A 20,538-nucleotide genomic window follows, 5' to 3' on the forward strand; every position below is an offset into this window, starting at 1 on the left:
AGGTGCGATCCGAGCCGGGAGTCAAAGGTCAGAAAAGGTGGGGGCCTCTTTTTGGGGGAATAATTCTCTGGCCCAGAGCCAAAAACTGACTCCCCCGGCCCCCGCACAGAGCAGGGTGGAGGGTAAGCATGAGGGAACACCCTTTTCGGGAACCCTCTCGAAGGAAGGTGGAGCCGAGAACGGGGCGGGGCGAAGGGCGGAGCCCCGCGCGATAAAAGATAGACACGGGCGGGCGCGCGAGAGCTTCCTCTTTCGCCTCTTCCTCTTGAGCGCTTCCACTTCCGTCTCTTCTTGGTCGTCTTGGCTGGTGGTCTGGTTGGTCTTCGGGAGGAGGTCCTGCGCCCGCACCTTGGCGAGCAGCCCTGTCACAAAGGCAGGGACTGGAGACGCGGCAGCGCCCGTTACGAGGTGGACCTGTGCGTCTGGACGGGGAGTGCCGGAGAGGGTTCGCCGGCCGCGAGAGAGGTTGGGGCCAGGCGCGATCACGCTGACCACGCGGGAGAGGGACTCACCAGACACAAAAGGGAAGTCGCGTCTTCTTTCTTTCTTTTATTTGGGGTTTTGGTGTGAATGTCCGTGGGTGGCACCAGTCTGGCTAAAGTAGAACTGTTTAAGTGTTGCCATGTGTACACGTATTCGGTCGTAGCTCTGCATCGTTTCTTTTGTTTTAATTGCTTTATGTGCATTTTGATTCTGTATGGCTGTATGTACGAGCTTGTCTGTGTGTGTGTGTGTGTGTGTGTGTGTGTGTGTGTGTGTGTGTGTGTGTGTGTGTGTGTGTGTGTGTGTGTGTGTGTGTGTGTGTGTGTGTGTGTGTGTGTGTGTGTGTGTGTGTGTGTGTGTGTGTGAATAAAACGCTTGCTTGTTGACTGTTCCTGCTCTGCTTCATCTCTTTTCCTTTTTATTGACCCTCCATCTTGCATCACGGAAAGGGGTTCGTAGTGGGTGCAACATCCCAGTAATTAATCGGAACCGTCAAGGCCGACGATAGCACTGCTCGGTTATCACTATAGCACGGAACGGACCGCTTAAGCGGTTCGTGTCCGGAGTCGGCCTGTGGCGTGGTACCATCGCCCGGTCGACCATTCGCGCAGGTACTTCGGTAGATCGAATTTGGCGAGCAACCCTATCCTGCGTGGGTGGGCAATTGGCACGGTCGTGGTGGGGTTAAACCCCCACCCGTGACTAGCTCCCGGCGTTGTTCCGAGACGGTCACGACAGAATTGTCCGTCCGGTGGGCGACGTGCCGCAATTCGAGTTACGCGGCCATCCGCACGCCGGTGGGCGCGAATTCGCAACAATATATATATATATATATATATATATATATATATATATATATATATATATATATATATATATATTTTTTTTTTTTACGAATTAGCCGACTGCAGTTACGCGTCCGCCGAAACCCGAATTCAGTCGTAGCTTCTGGACAACTCCGGAAACCTGCTACGGGTGCATTAACGCACCAAAAACTGTCAATATTCTGTCCGCGCAGTACAGGGTTAATCGCCGAATCTCGATATATCTAATTATCCGCGCAGACATAAGTACCGAGAATTTATACCTCGACCGAACTCGTGCGGAACCGAGCCGCTAATGTGTGCGATGCCAAGTGGTTTTAATCGCCAAGTTCCGTGGACCAATTGACCACTTTAATTGGCTTTAATAGCCAGCTAATTTCCCGAACGCACCGTTGAAGTCAATGGGAGGAAATGACGCAACGAGCAGATTGACATTCAAACAATGGGGGTATTTATTTCAACCAGGCAAGCAATCAATGGGGGAAGGGCACAAGACATCAGCAATGCCTATAGCCGATGTCTATCTATTATGTACAGGCATGCACTTAATTCAGTTCTACTTAACCAGACAAGGTGCCACAGAACACTTTCATACAAAACTCCCAGAAAAGAACAGGGCTCGTGAGCCTTTATTGGTACTTGGACCCTTGGTGACCGAAGGCTCACAAGAGGCCGCGCAGGTTACCTTGTCGCCCCTTATGACGGCTCGAAGGTCTTCGGTCAGTGACCCCTGCTGTCCCTGGCTTGGCCCTCGTGTTGCACGCGCCGGTCGCTTGAGCGGCCAGGCGGTTTGAGCAGCTTGGCGAGCGGCCTGCTCGGTTGTCCTTGGCCGTCCGGCCTTCACTGCGGCCTGGGCGGTCAGCCTGGCCGGCGACGTGCTCGGAGGAGTGAACGGGTCTTTGCTCTTTTAGAGTTGATGCTCTTTAATGACCCGTCCACTGCCTCAGCGCTGCTCAACTGTCTCAAAGCCGTTCGCCCGGACCGCGACGTAGCTTGCCCGATGCTCGTCTCCTCCTCGGCCGTTCACCGACGCTTCTCCTCTCCGGGAATCTCTGACGCGCGCTCCTCACAGCTCCTGCCGATCGACGATCTGGGAAACTCTTCACTGCTCTGGGGATCTCCAAAACACTCAACTCAACTCAACTGCTCGAACTCGCTTGAACTGCGTCCTTTTATAGGCGGGCACGAGCCGCCCTTTTGAGCCTTCACCCGAGGCCGGGGCTCCGCCCACTTTTCACCTCCGACCTCTCACCCCTGGTAAGCCTCACAGGAAACCCCAAGTCTGACATCACCCGTGAGTTTCGGGTTAGTCGCGTTGTGATCCAGTTATGCAAATTAGGTCGAACCAGGACCGTTCGCATAACGTTTCGTGTGGTCTTTGCTGTTCAACAGGGAGGATCTCAGTTGAGGCGAAGGTGGCGTTTTTTGTTGAGGAGAAGAGATGACGGTTGGTGTTTGTTTGTGTTGTAGGAGATGTTGGTTTGCGAAGATGGCATTGTAGGAGATGATGGTTGGTGTTGTTTGTTTTAAAATAAATGATAGAAAAGAATAATGGCTACCTCAAAGATTCGCAGCCCTTTACACATCGGTGGGGATTCTAACCTGAAACACTTACTTATCGAAATAACTGATCTTCGGGGAACCTGAATGGTGTTTTGTGAATTTCCAAAACCGCAACAATATATATATATATATATATATATATATATATATATATATATATATATATATATATATATATATTTTTCTATATATATATATATATATATATCATTTGTTTTGTTTATTCATTTATTTATTTATTTATTTTTAATCGCTGTATAGTGCCGAAGCCTTTTGTTTAATGACAGTTATATTCAAGTACACGTACTGATGAAAAAGTACAAAATATTTACCAGACATTGAAGCACAAATAAACCTCTTCTGTAATCGGTCAAAGTCATTGGTACATCTTCTTTTTTCTGAATCCACCATATTTATAGATCTGGGCCAAACTTAACCCAGAAACATCAACCATACATTCACGAGCATCCACTCGATGAATAACATGAAATTCCACTTCTAAGGTAACACTTTTACAATGCCTCTTAGCCAATAATCTACAGGGTGTTTACAAAGTCCTGTTACTCCCTCTGCAGAACCTGAAACATGAATATAATTAACACACAAGAGGTACAAATGTAAACAATCAATACACAAAACTTTTATTGTCATAAAAAACAAAGTATTAACATATATATATATATATATATATATATATATATATATATATATATATATATATATATATATATATATATATATATATATATATATATATATATCCACACACATACACCAGGGTACATGATGATGCAGGGTGGGGGATGTGAGGGGATTCTTGACAGTTACAATTCCATGGCGTTTCTGCAAATCTCACGGGATTGTGAGTTGGACGGGGACCATGACGGGCCATTTTAAAATCTCTGTCGTGCCTAAGCCTTTGTAGCTACGTGAAAGGTAATATTAAATGATCCCTGACCCCATTCCTTCATCGGTGTAGGATCGTGTTTTAGGCCCCCACAGAAATATACCAGGCAATGCCGGGTACCCCTGCTTGTGTGTTATAAACAGGGTGCACAGAAAAGGTGCACCTTCATTTTACAGATTGCCAAACTGTTGTGTATCAAAGACAATCCAAAAATGGGGTAAGAGCTTTATTCTCTCTTGCACCCCATGTCAACCCTTTCCCTTCTTCAAATATATATTTTGCACAATGCATGATATATGTACATATATATATATATATATATATATATATATATATATATATATATATATATATATATATATAAACCATGTGGTGTGTGACGAGCACTCCAGCAATCCCCATTGGACTGTGTCCAATGGGGATCGCCGGAGTGCTCGTCGCACTCAACATGTTTCGATTTTCCTGCCGATCACATCCTGTGCCTTCTGGTTGAATGGTTTGCATTAAGGCCCTATCACACCTTGACGTTTTAGCCAGCGTATGTCAAGGTATCAAAATGTATGTAAAACGCTGGCATACGCTGAACTATTGATTTTTTTTTCCAGTTTTTGGCATATTCCTAACGATTTGGACGTATGCATAACGTATTAGTTACGTACACTGAACGTTTCGATAACATATAGATAACTTATATCAACGAATGCTGAGCGTGTTGTCGGCGTTCACAACCTATGCCCAACGATAGTCTAACTTATGCATAGTGCGTGGCAGCGAATCGCCGATGATCACGTGGCGTAGCCTAGTAAAAGGCTGTGGCTCGACGATTCAAATCATAACCACACTAGACATCGAAGTGTCAAGCCGCTGTCACACCTTGACGTTTTAGCCAGCGTATGCCGACATATGAAAAATTTGCCGTATACGCTGGCACACGTCGAATACGTTATGGGTAAGTTTTGTATACCTTAAGAGCATGCTGAAGCACGCTGGCATACGTCGTAGTACATCGACAAATTTTCAGCATGTTGAAAATTTTTCGACGTATGCCAGCGTATGATGCACACGTTCCGCATACGCTGGCCATAAGTTGATCGGCACGTTGCGCGATCGTTGACACACGTCGACACACGTTACTTGTAAGTTACTCATACGTCGAAACCCGTCGAGGTAATGTTTAGCGTACCCGATACTTATTTCTAACCTATGAGTAACGTGCTTTGAACCTATGAGTAACGTGCTTTGAACCTATGTGTATCCTACGTATCCTATGAACCTACGTATCTCCAACGCATATTGACGTATGTCGATGTATTTGACGTCTTCCGGATGACCACAGAACTTACTGAACGTGCTACTAACTTACAGCTACCGTATAATGGTGTATTGGCAGCGTTTAGTGAAATTGGTATTTAAAAATGGGGTTTACACAGGACGAACCCGTCAGTGTTCCAGACTCCATGTTTTTTTTTTTTCTTCGGTATGACGGTGATGTTGACACTTTGATTTCTAGTGTGGTTATGATTTAAATCGTTGAGCGGCAGCCTATTAATTATATTATATTATAACCGCACTAGAAATCGAAGTGTCAACATCACCGTCATGCCAAAGAAAAGAAAAAAGGAAAAAAAACCATGGAGTTTGGAACACTGATGCTAACCATTACCTCGACGTGTTTCGACTTATGAGTAACTTACAAGTAATGTGTGTCGACGTGTGTCAACGATCGCGTAACGTGCCTACAACACTTTACTCATAGGTTAGAAATATGTTTCGGGTATGCTAAACATTACCTTGACGTGTTTCGACTTATGAGTAACCTACAAGTAATGTGTGTCGACGTGTGTCAACGATCGCGTAACGTGCTTACAACTTATGGCCAGCGTATGCGGAACGTGTGAGTCATACGCTGGCATACGTCGAAAAATTTCAAGCATGTTAAAATTTGTCGACGAGCTCAGCATACTACGATGTATGCCAGCATACCACGACGTATGCCAGCGTGCTCTTAACGTATACAAAACTTACCCATAACGTATTCGACGTGTGCCAGCGTTTTAGACAAATTTTTCATACGTCGGCATACGCTGGCTAAATCGTCAAGGTGTGACAGGGCCTTTAGCAGGAACAATTGTCTGGGTGGTAGATGGATGGTTGTTCTGTGCGGATTATGTGGTTTTACCGTATGAGGCATAATCCACGTTGATGCTCACCATAACAGTCAGGAGGTGGATCTGATGTATATTTACATGTGTGCGTGTGTGTACACATACATACACCTATACCAGCATTACCTTCTCACAAACCATTTTCCCTGGAGGTTACAGCCTCTCTTCCACATCGACTAGATGCTCCCTGACTGTACTGACCTCAACAACGGTGCTACAACTTTTAGTGCCCTGATATTCCAGCTTTGACCTCTGTACTGCATATGGATAATTAACGATTTTCACCAGGCCAGTCACAGAGGGGGCGACCCAGTAGCTGTGGCGTAGGTCTTCTTGGCGTTCAGACCATACTGTCGCATGTGTGTGTGCATGCTCCGCATCCACAGCAAATCAAAATCTCGGTAGCTACGAAAATCCGATATTCATGATCAGCGATTTTAAGAGTAAGGGAGATATTTAACTGTTTCGCTCCGTCTTTCAATACAACAAAACAGAAATGTCTCAACCATGCCACATGCTTCAATCTGTCATTTCTGGTATGCAGAGGAACACCAAGAAATCGAGAGACAAGAGTGCCATACTCATCGACCGAGCTTCTGAAGGATTCCCTCATTACCTAAAAAAGGCGGGATGTTACCGAGGATGATTTTAATGGCTGACGTGTCCATGGAAAAGACCAGAACAAACCGGTCGTTTCCCAAGGTCAAACCGCGTTGTACAACAATGTCTGCAAGACTTACTTGAGAGATAAATATCACAATTTTATGATTCATCCGAGATGCGGCACAAATATTACTCACGTCGATTAAATCGTCAATCGCAAGCAAAATATCGTCCATTTCAACTCCTTCCAGGGAGACGAGGAACAGGCCGTGCTTATGTGATAAAACCTCATCAGTAACACTCACGGCCGTCCTTTGGCTATTCCTATTAGCCATGACCTAAAAGGAAACAAACCAAAATGTAAATATATTTATATTATGCTAAAGAAAATGAAATATAAATTTAATAAATAAATAGAGTCGAACACGATATAAACCACGTTATAAAAAAATACGTGGTTAAACTCTTTCCGTGCTTTCTCTTTCTCTTTCTATCGCACACAGTTTGATAGATTATAAGACAAGGAGAGGTACACTAAAACTCGAAAGACAAGAACTAAATGATACATCTCGGAAAAACAGTGGGTGGTGCAACCTTCCAGGCCATCCTACCCCTCTCCAAGGCTCTGCATCTCACGATATCACCATGGCCTGCTGTATTTGGCCAAATGACCCGCAATGTTTCTATACCATTATAACTGGTGCCTTTCTGGTACCTTGGCACCCAGAAGTCCTTCACCTGGCCTCACCTGTGGAGGAGTTTTTGCACAATACTTCACCCTATTCTACTCTATAATGGACAGTCACTGCCCCTTCAGTGCACATATTACGTACGACCAACCACTAACAAATCCCTGTTACAAGTGTAAATCTTAGCCACTTGAGCACATGGATTCTATGCTTAGCTATTCTTAGGACCTACGAGGGATGGACCCCTCCCCCTTTCCACATAACAATATGTATGTATGTATGGATGTATGTATCCGTTTAGATAGACTATACTCTGTTTCAGTGTTGGTGCAGCCAAAGCAGTTTCTTTGCAAGGGTCATGCTAGGCAGTTTGCCATTCCCCTCCCAGCAGTAGTTGGGGCAGAAATTTTGAATCTGGGTATGGTACTGGCTGAAGTGCATCTACTCTTCGCGAAGGGCACCGTGGGATCTTTTACGTCCACCAACGAATGCTAGCAGACGGAATCCTGCTTGTGAAACACCGGGATGACAGTTCATAGCTGGGGCAGGATTTTAACCCAGGCCGAGACTACTTAGAGGCGAGTGTGCATTCCTCTAGGCCATACTTTCAGGGTGTGTGTGTGTGCGTGCGTGCGTGCGTGCGTGTTGTCAGTTGTTTTCTCCATTTACGAGTTTCATGAAGTGGAACGGAATCCTCCCAGGGCTCAAAAGTACCCACCTCCACTTTGGTAAGGGATCACGGTTCATGGACCAAGCTGTTGAATTTTTGATGTTCTCATTGAATTGAAGATAATTAACGGCCTTATTTAATTATATCACTCATCAGATGCATCCTCGGCCACCTCACTCTCTGGGGTCTGAAGGCATTTCCTAGGTTACCTTGCTGGTGTCTGAAACTGCCATATTTTTTTGGCCTGCTCAACCATGCCTTGACTTGAAACAGGCTGCAATGATTGCTTAACAATAAAGTTTTTTTTTTTTCACTTTCCTCACTCATACTATCGAATGCCTGTTCATAATACCTACAAATCTCTGGGTACATTGCAATGCTTATAAACACCTGGCGACACCAGTGTTTGTGGCTTTATTTCATTTCTGCACCTGCCATAACCTCGAGAAGCTCTCAAACTCAGCAGAATTACAAAATTTTAAGCTCCAGAATTTAACTTAGCAGCAGTTCTGACTCCTAAAAATGTGTTCATTTGTCCAATTTGGACATTTTCATGTTTTTGGTGTATCCGGGAGGTGTGTGTTTAATATGATGGTTCGGTGATTGCTAATTGTGTGCCAAATGAGCCGTTCCTTATCAACTGTTTGTTGGAGTGCTTCAGCCACTTGGCGAGTGCTCTATAGTATTCACACTGTCACTGAATACTGTACATCGATCGACTTGAACAATGTTCAGAGGTCACTCGCTGGCGATGGCCTCGCGTTGTTCTGTGGTCACTTCTGCATAGTCTGCATAAAAAGAAACATTTCATTAACATCACGGAAGGATAGCCGAGAGGTATGCACAGCCGCTCCAAGCTGTCCAGCCTGGGTTTGAATCCCGATCCAGCTATAAACTGTTATCCCGGTGTTTCACAGGCAGGGTGATTCATCAATATGTGTGCCGTTAAACTGGATGTCACATCTGCCGGAATCCCCCCCTCTCCTCCCCCTCTCTCCCATCCCCCCTCCCCACCTCCCCACCTATCTCCGCATGTATTCAGATGGTGGTAATTTCTGGATGGTGGTTATTTCTGGATAGACCCTCCACTCACACTGCCTTCCCCTCCCCTCACACTTATTTTCCCTCCCTTCATGCTGCCTTTCCTTCCCTCACCTCTCCACTCTCCCCCACCCCTCCTCTCCCCCCCCACCTCATTCCCCCATGCCTCCTCGTTCTCCCCTCCTTCCTCGTTCCCCCACTTCTCCTTGGTCTGCCTACTTCCTAGCTCCTCCACCCCTCCCTCTCCTCTCCCCTCTTTTTCTCCTCCACCCCCCCCTTAGTATACCTGTTGTCTGGATGTTGCTTATATCTGGATGAACCATCCCCTCACACTGCCTTACCTTGCCCTCCCCTCAAGCTCCATTCCCTTCCCTCCCTCCACTCACACTTCTTACCCCTTCCTTCACTCTGCTTTCCCTTCCCCCACCCCTCCTCACTCCCCCTCATTCTTTGCTCCCCCACCCCTCCTTGCTCCCTGGATAGACCCTCCACTCACACTGCCCTCCCTCCACTCACCTGGAGTGAGTTCCCTCCACCCTCCTCCACTCATCTTCCCTCCACCCTCCTTGCTCCCCCACTCCTCCTTACTCCCCCACCTCTCCTCGCTCCTCCCGCCTTCCTCGCTCACCCATCTCTCCTTGGTCTCCCTCCCTCCTCTCTCCCTCCCCTCTTTCTTACTCCAACCCCATTAATATTCCCGTCAGCAAAGTGACGGGTTGTGTTTGATATATATATATATATATATATATATATATATATATATATATATATATATATATATATATATATATATATATATATATATATATATATATATATATATATATATACATACATATATATCAATGATATTTTTTTTCTTGACCTTTGGTTATTTCAGTGAGCATTACATTTGGGTTTGCAGGTGTGGCATCACTGTACCTGCCACAAAAGGAGTTTAAGGAGACGATATACCTGGAGCAGCCAGAAGGCTCGGCAATTGTGCGGCTTTTTGCATTCCCGGGGGACTCTCACTCCAGTCTGCGGTTTGAACACCCGTGGATGGTGAAGCTTGAGCCCGTGTCTGCTCGAGCAGTCATGGTTAACAACAGCTGGTTCTGCGTCAACTCCTTTGGTCTGGTCACCTTATGCCATGCCTTGGATCCTTCTCTGACCATGGGTATGACGTTGGAAATTGTATGATGATAAAATGACATTTGAAGGGCTGTCAGTACAAAAGAAACATGGTTCATAATCTACCCCAGATTACTACCTTCACAAATAGAAATATGGAAAACTTGCAGTGAATCTCATACGCTGGTTTTGCTTTATTTTTTCAGATCGTACTAACAATCTTCAGCGATTCCACCCTTTAGCATTGGGCTGGTATTGGAGCACCTTGGAAGTGACTTTAAGTGAAGTTTGAAACAGTAATCCTGTTTGAATGCTATCTTTCTCAGGTTAACACATGTTATCTTAATATGCAAAAATTAATATTAATATTAAAAAAAATTAACATGCAAAAATTTTATGTTAATATGCAGGTTAAAAACAATGCATTTCAATTCCATTTTTGTGGAAGCTGGATTGATGTGGAAGTTTGTAATTATTGTGCATCATTTCAGAGTAAGGTGACTTTATTGACATACCGCAGGGTCCAAAAATGTTCATTAATGTATGAAAAATGTTTTGTCCTCCAGGTACGGCTGTGCAGTAGACAATGCCAATATACGTAAAATGTTATTGAGGGCAATTTATATCTATTTGTGATGAATACATGGTGTTTGGGGGGGTGGGGGGTGGTTGCGATGTAAGTTGGGAAAAGGATGAAAAGTGTGGTTGTCAGAGAGATGAGGAATAGGAAATGAGAGTAGGTTGGGAGTCGCGGGTAGAGAAGAGAAAGCGGTTTGGGAGGAAATAGGCGAAAGATGAGAGAAGGCAAAGGAGGATTGTTGAAATTCTACCCTTTGTTTGTAGGCCATAAAAATCACTATATATGGCACGTAAGACAGTTGCTGCTCTAGGCTTTGGCAATAAAAAGCACCATAGTTGCTCGTAACTGTCAAGGTTTCCAAGCGGTAGCGCATGGTTTGGTGAAGGATCCTTTAAACACCTTCAAATATGCACGTCCATAAGTGTACACCGCCCCTACCTATTCCATCTCCAGGTGCTGCACGACGTCATCGTTGGGCACCCGCAATGATGTGCACCGAAAGGGCATACTCAGTTTTCACTTCGTTTGTTACTTGTTGGAAAATTTTTTTGCCAAGTATGTTGGTCTGTTTCGTTTGTCTGTTTGTCACATGATTTTTAGCCACAGTGTTCAAGCAATCGTTTTGAATTTTTTTTTGTGTGTGTGTGTGTGTGTGTAGGTAACCAGCCAAGGACTGCAACGCTAAATTTTGATGAAGATCCAGATCCAGATCCAGATCTGAGAATTTTAAAAGTGATTCCTCACCATTGAGAGATTGGGCCACAAATGATATCTAGCACAATCTCTCAAAAGGTTATGGATGGATTCACAGGAAACTAGGTGGACAGGTTAGGAGTGCCACTAGGAAGAATTGATTAATTTTGGTGAAGATCTGAATCGGTATCCAGATTGGAGAAATTTTCAAATGATTCTTCACTGTTGATAGTGCTAAAAACAATATATATAGCACAATATCTCAAGAAGTTATGCATGGATTCACGCAAAACTTGGATGACAGGCTGGGAGTACCACCAGGAAGAACTGATTCAATTTTGGTGAAGATGCGAATTCACATCTGGATAGAATAATTATTTAATTTTTAACTGATGCTTCACCATTGAGAGATGCAGCTAAAAATGATGTTGCATGATATCTCAAAAAGTTGATTATGGATTCGGATGAAACTTGATGGACAGGTTGGGTGTGTGGCAAGGACTAATTGATTCGATTTTGGTTAATATCTGAATCCTGATCCAGATTCGAGAATTTTTCAGATGTTTCTTCACCATTGAGGGATGGGGCCAAAAACTATGTATAGCATGATATCTGTAAAAGTTGTGGACGACTTGTGACAAAACGAGGCAGAATAGTTGGTTAGGTGACAAGAACAAGCCGATTCGATTTGGGTTCAGGTCCGGAATCAGATCCAACCCATCAGTGGCATTCAAAATGTAAACTATTCAGCCTGGCGGAGGTATGTTCTCTACGGACGGAGTGCCATTCCATTTCGCCATGTTTTCACTCTATGAGTGATTTTTTTCATTTGTTTGTTTTCTTGTTGTGACAATTTTTTTTCGTCATATTTTTGCATGCATGTTTGTCTGAGAGTGCGATAACTCGCGAATGCTTTCAGATATCTTCATCAAAATTTACCAGAGGATTCCGAAGGCCAAAAGTGAGACTGTCAATGTTTCTTGACTATATCTGTCAAAAATCAAGGTGACGTGACTGTCAGGCTACCGCCTTCCGCCTTCTTGTTTTCTTGTTTGTTTGTCCCAGCGATATCTCAGCCATCCTTTGAGCTCGGAAGATGAAATTTGGGCACAGTAGTAAGCAAATCCTTTCGTATAAACGGTATTTTGTAATATTTCTTGATTAATCAGTTAATTGATGAATTACTTAATTATGAACGATTTATTAATTACTTTTTTTTTTTTTCATCCTGGCAATATCTCAGGCATCTTTTAAGCTAGAAAGCTGATAGTTGGACACGACAGTGAACAAGGGTATTTTTGATTTATTGATTAATCAATTAATCGATTAATTATTCATTTTTCGATTGCTTGATTTTCAAACAGTTACAGATTTGGATGAAACATGGTGGTTTAGGTATGCTATTATCCAAATTGATTAAGAAATTAATAATTTTACGATTATTATTTATATATTTTAATGATGCAATTAATAAATTATTGTACACTGCTCCCTCCCAAGTCCGTATCCATGTGTTGCACAGCAGCATCGCCAGGTGCCAATAGTGCCCCGGCAATGTCACGCGCTGGAGGATATGCTATTTATTTATTTGGCATGGGGGTGGTGTACTTTTAATGTACCTGTACTTGCTAGTATTCTGATTGCTATGGACTCCATCTTGATTGTTGAAGAAGGATTCACAGGAAATGGTCATGGCTGTCAAACTAGTAATCACTATGGCCTAAATCGAATATACATCAGTTTCATAAATAATCAATATACAGTACATGAGTTTAGTGCGCGCACGCGCACACACACACACACACACACACACACACACACACACACACACACACACACACACACACACACACACACACACACACACACACACACACAGTCGCATGGATGGATGCTACCAGTTACGCATTAGTGAACAGCACATGGCAGGAAGATGCACATAGCAAGGTTTCGCTTTGAGAAATGGAAAAGGTTCAAGCTCAGTTTGGTCAGTTGCTCACCAGAGTGGTATAGCGAGCGATCCTTTTATGAGTTTGGGCTATAGTGAGTGATCCGCTGGTTATCAGTAATTTAACCCAACTTAAATCTCCAGGGAAAAGCCAATGTCATGGAAATGAGTGACATGTGGGAGGCAAATTGCAGAGGAAGCACGCACATCTTAAGAAATAAGGATTTATTTGATAACAAGACTCAGACATGAGATATAGAAATCCACAGAGCTAGTGGGATGAAAACAATAAATAAAAAACAACTCTGATGTTCCAAGAAACTAAAACCCTTCTCGAGGTCTTGTCATACACCCACTCAGAAATCTGGTGAGTATTTGTAAAGCTAGCTTCTCATCCAGTGTCCTTGAGGAAACGGCATGGACAGCAAAGCAGAGCAAGCCCATAGTAAGTAGGTGTCACAGCACAAAGAAGAATCCCTCACAGAAGAGCGCAGTCCAAAGCTAATGAGCATCCCTGGCAAAAGAGAGCAGAGCTCTGACGTTAACGAGCATCTCCAGCAAAAGAGAGTCAATGTTGCACTGCAGGTGCTCAAATACTCGCCTTGCCACCTCCTCCTGAACCTCACGTGATGCAGTGTGGCCACTCAAATGGCGTCTTCCTGCTGTCAGCCCAATCAGGTGATTGGCCGCAGTTCTGGCAAGGCTTCTTGCCAGAGGGTCTGGCCAACAGCAAGCTATGTTGTTGCTGCAGTGAGAGGATCCTCCTATGTGCCCCACTACAGAAAATGGTATTGATGGTACTCGCGGTGATGTCATGCCCGTGGGACGATGTGGATGTCAGATGGAGGGAGAGAGGGGAGATACTTTTGTGCCATGCGCTGGGGTGACCTCCTATAAATGACCCTCTTGGGGGTCCCAACGTCTTACCTTGACTGGCCCCCACCGGTTCAACAGGAAGGACAGATCACGTGATGCCTTTAACCGAGCCATCCTCAACACACACATAATGCCACCTTTCAACGGTGTGCCACAACAGGACAATTTGACCTAAATACTATGTCCTTGTGAAACGTAAAAGTGACCTACCTGACGTTAACATGCGGTCCATGCTAAGGTCTTATACTATGATAACTGGACTTCATACAACACACAACAACAACAACAACAAAAAGTAATATATATATATATATATATATATATCAATCAGTTAAGTGGATAACTTCTGTACATATACAAGTTTTTTTCCATTGGAGTCCCATCAATTTTCTGATGTCGTAAAAGGGTTCAATTTTATTGGCCTGTGCCAGCTATTATTATAGAGATACCTCTGAAAATTTGAAGTGAACTGGTCCACCAATGATTTATCTCAAATTTCTTATTTATCAGTTCAGTGGTTCTGCAGAAAAATACTCTTATAAAATGTTTAATTAAATCCAGATGACCAGCAAATGAAATGCAATAGATCTGATTTTTTTTTTTACATTTGTGAATCTTTTTACTTTACAGGTGTCACGCTCTCTGAGAAAAATGTGCCACAAAATATGATGGAATAATATAAAAATAGGACTTCGAATCCTGAAGCTCACCGAGATCAGGAGGAACAGTCACTCAACACCCCCCATCCCCCCCTCCCGCGCACCCCTTAGACCTTTATTGTTTTAATGATGTGAACAAACTTTAGTACATCATGGGTGATCAGCATCTCAAGGAGATGGGGATGGGCCAGGCACCTGATTGGGGAATGGCCAGACAGAGACCCCTGGCGTACCGGCAGAAAGTGGACGCAGCGACACACTGCTCCAGTGCATGCTCCCATACCTGACCTGACCTGAAGGTTGTGGTCAAGTTTCATTGAAATTGTGTGTGTAGTTTCGGAGAAGAGAGCAAATACCTATTTTGTAGGGTCAAAACCCCCCCCGTAGATCCCCTTAATGAGCGACAAATTTTGCTTTGGTCACTTTTGTACGTGACAGGTGATGAAGTTTGTGGTCACGTTTCATCAAAATTGTGTGTAGTTTCGGAGAAGAGAGCAAATACCTATTTTGGAGGGTCATAACCCCCCGCCCCCCCACCGGAGATCCCCTTAATGAGCGCATATTTTGATGTGGTCAATACACCTTTGTTAGGCATCAGATTTGAAGCTTGTGGCCAAGTTTCATCAAAACCGTATATTTGGTTCAAGCGATAATGACTAAAGTGTTTACGGACCCACTCACTCACTCACTCACTCACTCACTCACTCACTGACAGACACTGCTCAATCGCATAAGCTTACCAGACTAAAGTCCAGGTGAGCTTTTACTATTAACAATAGTCATAATAATAACAGTAAAAACTGGAGCAAAGTCTATGGTGTGCCATTGCAAATCCCCATGTTTCCCGCCTAAAACAAAGTTGATAGATGGAAAAAGTTCCACCAGGAAAGACCTAATATCAAATTTGAGTTGAAAAAATATTCTGTTTTGACTCCTATGACCCTGAGTCCCCGCTCGCTGGTGCATGAACTGGGGGTCAAATCAAATAAACCCTTAATATTTCATGCACCCCCCAATGGTGCTATCGCATACAAAGTTTCATTTTATAATATTTTAAAATGTGCCTGTAATTGCATTTTTTGATATTTGAGCTTTTGACCCAATTCCAGGGCCCCAGGAGGTGGGGCAAAGAATTATCTTGCTCTCACACCTTCTTTCCATGTGGTGATCAAAAGTACTAATTTTGGTGAATTTTTGCAAAACCGTTTATGAGGAGATAGCGTGACGGACGGACGGATGGACAGACAGATGGAGCCGATTACAATATCCCCCCTTTTTTTCAAAAAGGTGTGGGGATAATAAACCCCAGGAAAAACAATAACCTCCCACTCCTTCTGGCTTGGAAGGCATAATGGAAGGAATTTCTTGCATCAAAATCAATTGATATTGAATTTGTGAATGACAGATCCTATAAACCTCACGCTTTGAGCAGGAGCAAGCCACATCTGGAATTTTCACAAAGAGCAGCCAATCCATAATTTTCCTTTGCTCACCCTGAGCTGAGTTGTTTTATTTACTTAAATCAGAGCTGAAACCAAGTGTGCAGCAAATTCGTGAAAAAGTGCTGCAACTGATTATCACAGGTGCGGGAAATGCTACGTTCTGTTCTTGTGTATGGCAGCTTTGTTGCTGGGTAGCTATCATTTCTTGGAAGCGTGGCTGTGCCGCTGATGTTGTGCCCCTCTAACGGTGCACTGGTACTCATTTTGCCAACTTCAGAGGGATGACAGGCTGAGTCAACCCCACCTGGTGTTAATTCAGTGACCAACGGGATTCAAACTTAGCTCAAACTCAGGACCCTAAGATCCCAAGCCAGCCACCCTAACCACAAAGCCAACACCAGGATTTTACACGCTGTGTCATACATGTTTACACATGAGATTTTTTTGTAGCCCCTATTCTTATATTTGGTTCTTAAAGGTTCTGGTTCCCGATAATATTACACCACACTTGCGAAGATATCAAAAAGAAAAGGTGAATGAGAAAAGTCCAATTTGTTTTAGTCTGTCTAATTTTCACAGACTCGAAAAATCCATAATAGTTTTGTATTTTCACTTTCATATTATTATTATTATTTTTTTTTTTAATATCATGTCATTACCCCTTAGACCGTTCAAGAACCCTAACTGAACTACAGGACAATTACTAACACCTTGTGGCAATTACCGTGCTATTACTCACCTATAATCTCAATCCTGGAACGTGTTTCTCCAGCAGGAAACTCGACAGGCTTTGTCCTGCCATTTGCACTCACTTTCCGCATCACGGTGTCCGAATTTTCTGGAGGTAGTGGGCAAGAATCCAAATCTGCCAGCATCCGGGCCGGCATCCAGCTTAATATCCTGCCAGGTTCGGTCCCACCATGCAGCAGAATCCCACTCGAGGAGCTCTGCTTTGGCAGAACTAAATTTCAGCTACATGTCCGGGAAAATGGTGAACCTGGAGCAGTTGCCGCACTTTCATCTCTCCCACTGCGCAGCGCCTGCAGTGAGAAACGTCTTTCATATCACCTAATGCCAGGTTCTCTTATTCCCATTCATTCTTATTTCTTGAAAACTACTGGTAGACATTCACTTTCACAGGCTTGGATAATAATCAATGCATGGTGTGAAGGCTGTTTGTAATTGACCTAAAATAAAAAAAACTGTTTCAACAGGACAAGCATCTTCCCTTTTCCACATCAACGAGACTAGCGGAGAGCTGAGTGTGACACATGAGCTCGATCGAGAGCACACAGCAGAGCACATTGTCCCAGTTCAATGCCGCATTGATTTTGGGTCCCGGCCTGATATCCTCCTACATCGTCCTTTTGTCGTGAAGGTCGATGATGTGAACGATAATCCTCTCTTCCTTGGAGAAGGAGAACCGGAAGGACGACAGATTCAAGAAATCGTATTCAACAGGAATAAGGTTGGACTGATGGGAGTTCGGTGCTACAAAGCTCAAACAATTACAATATAATTTTCCATATTCTAGTCAAGTTGTTATGATTACTACTTCAAATGCAACAGTTGCATCAATGAGCGCAATAGACTTTGGAGGGGACGTTAAACCAGCTGTCCTCTCTGCTGGCATTTGTGGATGTTAAAGAACCCGTGGTACCTTTCAAAAATGTAAACCATTGTGTACTGGTACCCTGATGAAGTTTTTAATTATTGTCCTGGTTGATGGCAGCTCTGGCAGCACTCTGTGATGAATACTGACATGTCCAGGTTGTTTTGCTTTGTGCACGCAGAGGTATTGCTTTGCTATAACAGCAGGAAATAGTTAGGGTGAGATGATTAGTACATCGCTCTGCTTAATGTCTGTCTTGACACCATCATCGGATTCCCTTCCCTTGGCTTTCTCTGTTTGGCTGAACTTGTGTTGAACTCCAAGCTTTCTGTAGACCTCATCAGAGTAATAAGGGTTTATTCACTTGCATCCCACACCCGTCTCTGCCTGATTAAATTTTCAAACCAAACGATTTATCTGCACTGAAATCTGTTTGTCATTTCCTTTATTTCTCACTTCTATTTTGTTACTGTACCACCCCTGATGGGCCTTAACTCCACAGAATGATGCAGTGGCTGAAATTGTAGTCCAGGACCTTGACTCTACTGGCCAGTGCAAATCCAGCCTCAAAAGGCATGGTTGTGAGATTTGGGCTGTTTTTGATGTCAAGTGCCAGGTTCATGATAAAAAACTAACGGTGGAAAATCGGACAACAATCGGCCATTCCTACACATACGGTGAGTTTGCACACACAGGGACCTCTTGACTATTACCCTGCTTTGAGATCTATTTCAGATCGTTGTTACTTACATTATTTTTCTTGTGTTTAAGCGATTCTTGGTTAGGACCACAATGCTTTGGAATTGAATAACTTTCCAATTGGGAACGAACCACTTTGAGGTGTTTTGACACTGAAATTTATTTGACATTTTTCATGCGTAACCTTATCTTGCTCTTCCAGAAATCTTCCTCAAACAGAATATTCCGATAAATGTCACATGTGAGGTGCAAATGGAGCTCACTGTGTCAGATGAGAACAGCCATGCAGAGGTGTCCTCCATTCATGTACCGGTCAACGTGACCATTCGGATGCTCAATTTCACTTTCCCGACTCCTGAGCTGTCCTTCCAGCTGACACGGGGAGCACAGCAACTGGCTCAGGCAAGGCCTCATGTCGTGTTGAATTTTATTAACTTGCAGCATGGTACTAAATCATGATGCATCCTCACCAAAAATACTCTCATAGGGAAGCAGCAAGTCACGTGTTCACCGGTTTGCTTTCCCGTCCTGGGTTCAATGAACAATGGGGTCAAACTCCCATTCTGATGCAGTGCCAGCAGGGATTGTCCCATCATCAAGTGTGCTGTTTCTAAGCCACCAGTCCCATCTGTAATTACATGAACATTGAACATATAAGGCCTGATAGTATCTTTCAACAAATTTGACCTTGGCATCTTTACACCATGGCCACATTGACTCAACTGCCGATAGATTTAATGGGTTATGGATGTTGTCCAACTTCATGATATATTGAGATTTTAAAGTATTTAAGTAAGTGAACAATGATGCGATACATTAATGCGATAGATTGTAAGAAGGAAATATATTATTTCTGAGATGTGCACACATCTCAGACATGGTGGGCTAAATGGCCTATTCCGTATAGATCTTAGTTTCCTTATAAGGGGTGGTCCAAGATAAAGAGGCCACATTTGGGTTTCTTTCAACACACATTATAATGTGAAATAAAATGCACAATATCTTAAATGTACTCATGTACTGAGTGGGACCCTAACTATGCTGAACAATGGAAAGTGGAGAGGAGTTCTTCACTTCCAATAACCCCTTAACACGACATTCATCGGGTTTCGACTTGTGATTTACTCTTCTAATATGCAGTGAATCACATGAGGTCTCTTTATCTTGGGCCACCCTGTATTTGTTGGCCATGTATGTTGCATTACATGGTATTATTGTATCCAAAGTACATAATTTAATATATCCTTTTCGTTGCTTGATGTTCACAACATTTATAAACATTTCTTTAAACAAGCTCTTGTGTTCATGAGCCAAACTTTTCAAAGTAATTTAGCCAACGTTTTTCTTAAAGCAGTTATCAAACTCATGCAAATGTTTTTGTTTTTTTCTACCAATATCAAAAGCTCTACTTTACGATAACCGAGAGGTATGAATACTCACCGTTGAGCTGTCTCGCCTGGCTTTGAATCTTGATCCCCAGCTATGAATTGTCATCCTGGTGGTGTTTCGAAGGCAGGGCAAGGCATCAATGTATACGCTGTCCATCAGATGGATGTTGAGCTGAAGGACCCGTCTGCCAGCACCTGTTGTTGGACGTTAAAGATCCAAATGTCTTTTGTAAAGGATAGGAGAGTTATTGCCAGCACCCTGAACAAATTGCAAATTCACATCGTGATTAACTTCTGGGAAGGCAACGCGAATCACCCAGTATAACCCTTGCCAAGAAACCACTTCGGCAGCACCAATGCTCTGTTATTTAGAATAAGGTACATTGTTGATGACAATGATGATAATGTCAACATCTCCATTGATATACGTGCAATTAAACACAGGAAATGTTGTTTTATGCCTTAACTGCTTCCATAATATTGCCAAGTGATTTCTTGCAGTAAAACAATATTACTGTTACAGTGGCCTGCAAAATTATTCACCTGCCTCTAAAGTTTTCACATTTTGATGCAATCTGAGCTT

The 20,538-nt window shown here is 43.4% G+C and overlaps 1 protein-coding gene across 3 annotated transcripts in view; it reads left to right on the forward strand.

Annotated features, from left to right (window-relative positions):
• RET (ret proto-oncogene) overlaps positions 1-20,538 on the forward strand; it is a 158,608-nt gene that overhangs the window by 41,653 nt on the left and 96,417 nt on the right. For 2 of the 3 annotated variants that reach the window (XM_085897973.1, XM_085897971.1), the window contains 5 exons: positions 9,850-10,104; positions 17,029-17,334; positions 17,471-17,724; positions 18,371-18,545; positions 18,770-18,969. In XM_085897973.1, coding sequence (XP_085754099.1) covers positions 9,987-10,104; positions 17,029-17,334; positions 17,471-17,724; positions 18,371-18,545; positions 18,770-18,969 — 1,053 coding nt within the window. In that variant the 5' untranslated portion in view covers positions 9,850-9,986. The remainder of the gene's footprint in view (positions 1-9,849; positions 10,105-17,028; positions 17,335-17,470; positions 17,725-18,370; positions 18,546-18,769; positions 18,970-20,538) is intronic. The other variant, XM_085897972.1, reaches the window with a different exon arrangement.

The sequence above is a fragment of the Eptatretus burgeri genome, chromosome 10, assembly GCF_056783735.1.
Source record: "Eptatretus burgeri isolate ZD-2024b chromosome 10, Ebu_testis_v1, whole genome shotgun sequence".
NCBI classification, from domain to species: domain Eukaryota; kingdom Metazoa; phylum Chordata; class Myxini; order Myxiniformes; family Myxinidae; genus Eptatretus; species Eptatretus burgeri.